Source organism: Tupaia chinensis, unplaced genomic scaffold (assembly GCF_000334495.1).
Source record: "Tupaia chinensis unplaced genomic scaffold, TupChi_1.0 Scaffold138665_1, whole genome shotgun sequence".
NCBI classification, from domain to species: Eukaryota; Metazoa; Chordata; class Mammalia; order Scandentia; family Tupaiidae; genus Tupaia; species Tupaia belangeri.
The window spans coordinates 870,379-877,807 of NW_006198557.1; the positions used below are offsets into that span (position 1 = coordinate 870,379).

The 7,429-nt window shown below is 53.6% G+C and overlaps 1 protein-coding gene across 1 annotated transcript in view; it reads right to left on the reverse strand.

Annotated features, from left to right (window-relative positions):
- ATG4D (autophagy related 4D cysteine peptidase) overlaps positions 1 to 7,405 on the reverse strand; it is a gene marked incomplete at its 5' end in the record, with an annotated part of 8,796 nt that extends 1,391 nt beyond the window's left edge. Inside the window, 7 exon segments of the mRNA XM_027765538.1 lie at positions 1 to 68; positions 3,347 to 3,477; positions 5,476 to 5,540; positions 5,612 to 5,888; positions 6,458 to 6,631; positions 6,715 to 6,798; positions 7,245 to 7,405. Coding sequence (XP_027621339.1) covers positions 1 to 68; positions 3,347 to 3,477; positions 5,476 to 5,540; positions 5,612 to 5,888; positions 6,458 to 6,631; positions 6,715 to 6,798; positions 7,245 to 7,405 — 960 coding nt within the window.
- Positions 7,406 to 7,429: the final 24 nt, after the last annotated feature.

Below are 7,429 nucleotides of genomic sequence, written 5' to 3' on the forward strand. Positions count from 1 at the left end.
ATGAAGTACAGCGAGTGTCGCGGCTTGCCCCCCATGATGCCCAGGCACAGCTCTGACCTCAGGAGCTCCTGCAGGGAGGAGAGGGCCAGAGCCCGGGGAGGTGCTGTCAGACAGTCACTCAACAAACGTTTACACGTGATGGCTACTCACGTGTCAGAAGGTGATAGAATTATGGAAATGAATTGAAGGGGGAATGGAGCTTAGAAATTTCTTTTAAGAATTTATTATTTTTAAGAATAAACAAAAAATAAAAAAAAGAGAAAGAAAAAAGAAAAAAAGAATTTATTATTTTTTAAGTTATTTATTATTATTTTAAAATTTGCTATAGGGCAGGTGCACTCACCAGAGACACAAAGAGAGAGAGGCAAAGTGAGAAAGCAAGCCGCCAGGCCTGGGCCTTGAACTGTGCTTGGCCAGGTGGGAGTCCAGCCATATATTGTAAGGCACATGAACTCCTCAGAGAGAGACAGAGAGAGAGAGAAGGTGAGACAGTAAGCCAACAGGCTATGGACTTGACTGTGGTTCGCCACGTGGGAGTCCAGCACCCTAACCGCCATGCCACCTGCTGTGCCCATATTATTAGTTTTTGCTTACATTTCCTAAAGGGCATGTGCATTCACCAAAGAGGGAAAGCGGAAAGCAAGCCGCCAGGTCTTGGACTTTATGGTTTCCCAACTAACTTTAGAAGTAGAGCCACAATGTCTTCTTCTTTCTCCTCTCAGGATCTTGGGTATACATGCACATGCGACTGGCATGAGTTTAAGCCACTGGGTCCAGGACTCAAACTGCAATCAACTACAGAGGAATCCAGTAACATCCAGTAACATAGCCATTCCTCCATCTGCTGGTCCCACTTGACCCAGTGTCTTAAACCTCAAGCTGGGTGCATGTGCATTTATGTCCAATATCTCTAGAGAAGAATAGAGAAGATGGAATTGAAGCATGGTCATTTCTTCTAAGATGTGATTGCTCACTTTCTATCTGGCTGCCTGTCTCTCTCTCTCTCTCTCTCTGCGGCTGGAGCTGTGAGAGCAAGGAAAGTTGGGGGAGATGAGGTCCAGGCGTGTCAAGAACAGATGATTCAGGGCCGTGGGGCCACAGGCAAAATTCTGGCTTTTATTCTTAGTGGAAACTCCTGTGTGTCTTCCCAGCCTCGGGGCCTTCGGGGTGCTGTGCCTTCTGCCTGGAATACATCTCTGGTCCCTCACTTCCCTCCAGGTGAACTGTGAGAGCAAGGAAAGTTGGGGGAGATGAGGTCCAGGCGTGTCAAGAACAGATGATTCAGGGCCGTGGGGCCACAGGCAAAATTCTGGCTTTTATTCTTAGTGGAAACTCCTGTGTGTCTTCCCAGCCTCGGGGCCTTCGGGGTGCTGTGCCTTCTGCCTGGAATACATCTCTGGTCCCTCACTTCCCTCCAGGTGAAAGAGGGGCTTTCCTGGGCCCTGTAGCCACACCGACCTGCCCTTCGCGGAGCTGACGCTTTCACTTTGCGATAAAGGTTGTAATGCAGTTTGGTTACAGATCCACCACCTGCCACTGTCCAATCAGAACACCTACTTCCTGGGACCAGCAGTTGGCATACTGGCTATGTCACTGGACTCCCATGTAGTCGACCGTGGTTCAAGTCCCGGACCCCGCGGCTTAAACTCACTCCGGGTGCATGCGCATGCGTGCCCAAGATCCCGAGAGGAGAATGGAGGAGAAGGGATTGCGGTGTGGCCATCCCCCCTGGGAAGTGATATCTCGCTTTCTGTCTCTCTCTGTCTTTCTGGCGAGTGCATATGCCCTATAGCAAAAATCTCTCAAAAACAAAACAAAACAAAAACACCTGCTTCCAGGGGGCACATTCAAAATTACTGTGTGTTCTGTTCGCCGTGGAAACTCCAGCAAGTGGGATAATGGGTGGCACAGAGTAGACGCGCCATCTTTCTTTTTAGGTTTTGGCCATAGGGTGTGTGTGCTTGCCACAGAGAGAGAAAGGGAAGTGAGAAGCCACCCCCAGGAGGAATGGCCACATCACAATCCCTTCTCCTCCATTGTCCTCTTGGGATCTGGGCATGCACGCACACGCGCCTGGTGTGATTTTCAAGCTGCTGGGTCTGGGGCTTGAACTGCAGTCGGCCCTGTGGGAGTCCAGTGCCTTTGCTGTGGCACTTGCTGGCCCCCGTAACTATTAAATTAAAAACAAGGGATCCATGGGACCAGCAGGTGGCGAGGTGGTTAAGGCGCTGGACACTCCCACATGGCTGACCAGGGTTCGAGTCCTGAATCTGGTGGCTTGCTTTCTTGCTTCCTCTCTCACTCTCAACGTCTGTCTCTCTCTGGCCAAATTAAAAAAAAAAAAAAAGAATGAATAAATAAAATAAAATAAAATAATTATTAAAAAGAAAAAAACAAGGGATCCAGGCAGTGGTACAGTGGTGTTGTTACTGGACCTATATGGGAAAGGTCCTGGGTTCAAGCCTTAGGACTCCTCTGTGCAAGCCGGGCACCTGTGTGGCCATGGTCCTGGCTGGCTAAGACAGGGAGGGCTGGACCAGGCTGTAAGGAACCTACTACATACCCCTCTCTATAAACTTTAGAAATAAAAATAAAGGGGGCCAGCAGGTGGCATGGTGGTTAAGACGCTGGACTCCCATATGGCCAACTGCAGTTGGAGTCCTGGATTGCGTTCACCCTGGGGATGCTTTCTCTCTCCCTCTCTCTCTCTCCCTCTCTCTCTGTCCCTCTCCCGTGAGTGCATGCAACCTCTGGCAAAAAAGAAAAAGGAGGGGGCCGGCAGGTGGCGTGGTGGATAAAGGCGCTGGATTCCCACATGGCTGACCACAGTTTGAGTCCTGGACCTGGCGGCCTGCTTTCTTGCTTTCCCTTTTTCTCTCTTGTCTCTGGTTAAATTAAAAAATAATAACAAATGGAATTAAATAAATAAATAATTCCAAAGAAAGAAAGAAAGAAAAAGGAAAAGGAAAGAAAGTTTGTAGCTTGGTGGTTAAGGGGGATAGGATACCAAGTAGCCAACTGCAGTTCAAATCCTGGCCCTGGATGCTTAAAAAACACACCAGGTGCATGTGTGTGTATGTGTGTGTCTGTGTACACACATGCATGTACCTAAAAGTCTCTAAAGAGGGGACAGAGAAGGGACTGTAGCGTGACTACGCCTCATTCTCCCTCTGCCTCTGTTGCTCTCTGTCCAGCACACAGTTTCTAACAACTAAAGTTTCAAAAGAAAGCAAGGAAAAAAAAGAAAGAAAGAAAGGGTGAAGGAAGCATAAACAGCAGCCCTAATCCAAGTGGACAATCTGGAGGGCTCCCAGGTGGAGGCACCCCGGAATCTGACTGAACCTACCTTCACGCAGGGCACATACACAGGGTTGAGGGTCTCGCCGCCCAGTCGCACGGGTACCAGGATGACCACAGACTTCCACTCGGCGGCGGGGTCTGGCCTGGCTACCAGGCGCACCACGTCTGCCTTGTACACTGGGGGGACAGGGGAGCAGCGGGTCACCCTTGCCCATCCTTCGAGCCCCAGAGTGGCCTGCTCACCCCAGGGGCCCCACCTTGCCCGGCCCACCTCTTGGCAGCTAACGCTGTCAGCAAAGGCCTTCTCTGAAGCTGGAGGCTCCTCCCCGTCCCAGGTCTGATGGTCCTCAGTGCCTTGAGCCTCAGTTTACCAGGAGCCCCAAGTACTCTGCCCGTAAACCAAACCTCCCGTGTGTGCCCCTGCCCGTGTCCCCTGTCTGCCCACCCCCTTCCCCTGCCTCCTCCTCAGCTGCTACCCAAGCCCGTTCCCGGGCTCCCAGAGAAGCAGGTGCAACCTCTTTGGCGACACGGAGCTCTGAAATCGAACCTTGTCCCAAACACAATTTTGCAAAACAAATGCACAAATGATAGTCATTCATGCGGACTCCCATAAATGAAGATTGTTTCTACAGGGCCAGGCAGGAGTGTGGGGGGGTAATAGAGCTGGAACCACATGGGAAAGGTACTGGGTTCACATCCCTCGAGCCCCCGAGTATGCCAGGCTTACATGGTCTGTGACCCAGTTCGAATGAGACTAGGGGTGAGTGGCAGTGTAAGGACCCTGCTGGGGTACCCCGCCCCATCTTTTTTTCTTACTTAAAGAAAGAAATAAACTTGGGACCAGCAGATGGAGTAATGGTTACATCGCTAGACTCCCACACAGTCGACCGCGGTTCGAGTCCCGGACCCAGTGGCTTAAATTCACACCAGGAGCATGTGCGTGTGTGCCTAAGATCCAGAGAGGAGAATGGAGGAGAAGGGATTGCGGAGTGGCCATCCCCCCTGGGGGTGATTTCTCGCTTTCTGTCTGTCTCTCCAACGAGCGTATGCACCCTATAGCAAAGATCTCTCTAAAAAAGAGAGAGAGAGACAACTTTTCTCAACTGATTGGGAGAATCAGGAATTATTCCTAGTGGAAATAACAACAGCTAATACTTAGTGAACACTTACTATGTGACAATCACAGCTCGAAGGGTCTCGCTGGGTCTTCTCTTTTTTAAAATTGCCAGAGGGCACACATGCTCTCCAGAGACAGAAAGAAAGAGAGGGAGAAAGAGATAGCACCCCCCGAGTGGGGCACGGTCACACTGCAGTCCCTTCTCCATTCTCCTCTCCTGTCAGGATTTGGAGCCTGGTGGGCTTTTCAAGCTGCCAGGGCCAGACTCCCAACTAGTCAGCCATATCGGATTCAGCTTTCTTTCTTTTTTGTAAGAATGATTTTTATTTAACTTTACTTATTTACATTTGACCAGAGAGGGACAGAGCGAGAGAGAGGGAGAGATAGAGAAAGTGAGAAAGCAAGCCACCAGATCCGGTTCTCAAACCACAGTCGGCCACGTGGGAGTCCAGCGCCCTTAACGACCACGACCACGACCACGCCACCTGCCGGCTGCAGGATTCAACTATCTTAACTACCAGCCTAGAGGACTGACCTGAAATAAACAATTTTATGAAAAAAAGAAAAGAAAAAGAGGTCCAGCCCCTATGGCACAGTGGGTAAGCACTGTCCAGAGGGAGCTGGGTCCTACAGGGCCGGCTGTGGTTCAAATCCCAGCCCCAGCGGCATGAAAAACACGCCGAGCCCAAGCACGTATGCCCCGGATCCTGACGGGGTGGAGAAAAGGAGGAACACAGCCCTACTGTAAGGTGCTTACTCTTTTTCTCTCTCATGCGTGCACACTCACCCTCTGGCAAAGGACAAAAAAGAAAAACTACAGCGGATGAGTGAGTCGTCTATCACGCAGGAGAACTCCCTGCGGTTTCCTCTCCTGGGTCTGGAGGGATAGGCAGACGGGTCGGACCCCACGCGGCTCCCACCACGTGCCCCTCGAATCCCCTCCCAATGCCCCTCTGCCCAGAACTTGCTTCAGCCTCCCAGGAAGATGGGTCTCACACAGCAGCTGAGACTGTGCCCGGCTCAGGGTGAGACCCCGTGCCTCGGCCACAGCGCCTTACCTGTGCAATCCTGAGAGACATACACCACCAGGCGGGTCACCTCTGAGCAACTCTCCACGGCTTTCCTGGGAGGGAGGCAAGGCCTGAGTCCCTGGGGGTACCGCGCGGCGCCCACGCTCCCTGCAGCGGCCCTCACCTGAGGATGTGTGCCACCAGTGACGGCCCATACCAGTCACCCGCCTTCTTGCCCGAGCTCTGCCCAAGCTCCACCAGCCGGTGTAGGCCGAAGGGGGCCCGGGGGTGGTCAGCGAACCAGGACACAATCTGTCGGTGCCGGCGTTCCTGTTCCAGCTCGGGGGTACCCTGGGCCCAGCGTGGGGGCCTCCAGTGGGCAGGCCCATGGTACCGGCTGGGTGAGGCTGACCTGGACAGCTCAGGAGGGCCCAGGCCCATGCCCTCGGCCCACGTCCAGTCTGGCGGGGATGCAGTTCAGAGTTAGTTCATCAGTGCGAGTGGGAAGGGGCAGTTCCCACTGATGCAAGCCTGACATGCAGTTCTGGGTTTTTTAGAGAGGTTTTTGCTATAGGGCATGTGCACTTGCCAGAAACACAGAGAGACAAAGAGATAGAAAGCAAGAAATCACCCCCCAGGGGGGATGGCCACGCTGCAATCCCTTCTCCATTCTCCTCTCTGGGTCTTAGGCATGCACCCACACGCGCCTGGTGTGAGTTTAAGCCACCGGGTCTGGGACTCGAACTGTAGTTTACTAAATGGAAGTCCAGCTGACTGCTGGTCCCAATCGTATTATTGTTTTTTAAAATTTTATATAGGACACGTGTGCTCACCAGACAGGGAGAGAGAGAGAGAGAAAGTGAGAAAGCAAGCTGCCAGGTCTAGGACTCGAACCACAATCGGCCATAGAGAAATCCAATACCTTAACCATCTCGCCACTTGCTGGCCCTCAATTTGCAAGCAATTCTAACAACTGGTGCCTATGGTTGTTGCTGTAGTCCAGGGGCATCCCTTGGTCCAGGCCACTCACCTCGGGGCAGGAAATGGAGCAGCAGGCCCTGAGCTAGCATCATCTGGCCGCTGCGTAACATGCAGCCCCAGCCACAGTCGGAGGTCAGGCAGCCCCCAGCTAGGGGCGGGAAGTCCCGGCGGTAGGTGAGCCATAGACGGGACACAAAGTCTCGCTGGAAACGCTGGATGTCACCTATAAGAGCCAGTGTGTCAGCTCCTCCAGTCACACCCCTGGAGAGTGGGGTCCCCCAACCCTGATCCCTGACACCTGCTCACCCTCGCCCTCGAATCGGTAGCGGCGGCCGCAGAGGTGGATGCTGGAAATTTTGCTAAAGCTGGTCCTGCTTTTGACGGCCCAACCTAGGGAGATACAGACGCCGGGCAGCGCCCAGGGGGCTCAAACACGTGTCGGACAGAGCAGAGCGTCCTTTTCCCCTCTGGGAACTGGGCTCTACCCTAGCTCCTGTCTCGGGGGTGACTCTGGGACAACCGAGCAATATCACTCTGAGACAGAAGTGAGGCCCCTGTTAACAGCGAATTAGGGAACTTCGGATAATTGCACCCATTTGACAAAGGAGAGGGGAAGGAGGTGCCTGCAATGCAAGGGAGTTTGCCCAAGGTCACACCGCGGAATGGGCGGGGCTCGAAACATTCTCAGTTCGACCTGTCACAGGTCCACCCTGGCCAGGCAGGGCGGGGGACCCACGGGTGACACCCAGGAGGGAACAAATGGTGCACACATCGACGGCGACAGGGTCTGGGTCTCCGTGAGCGCCCCCACCTGCGACCTCGAAGCCCCTCCTCACCATATTTGACGTTGTTCCAGGCCGTCAGGAACTTAGCCTTAAACTTGTCCACTTCGTCCGGCTCCCCCGGGGCGGCTCCGGGCGAACCAAGAGCGGGGCCGCTGGCTCCAGAGGGCCCCAGGCCGTTGGGGTCCGGGATTCGGGGACCCCGCGGTCTGCGGGCCCCCGGCCGCCCCGCCCGCTCT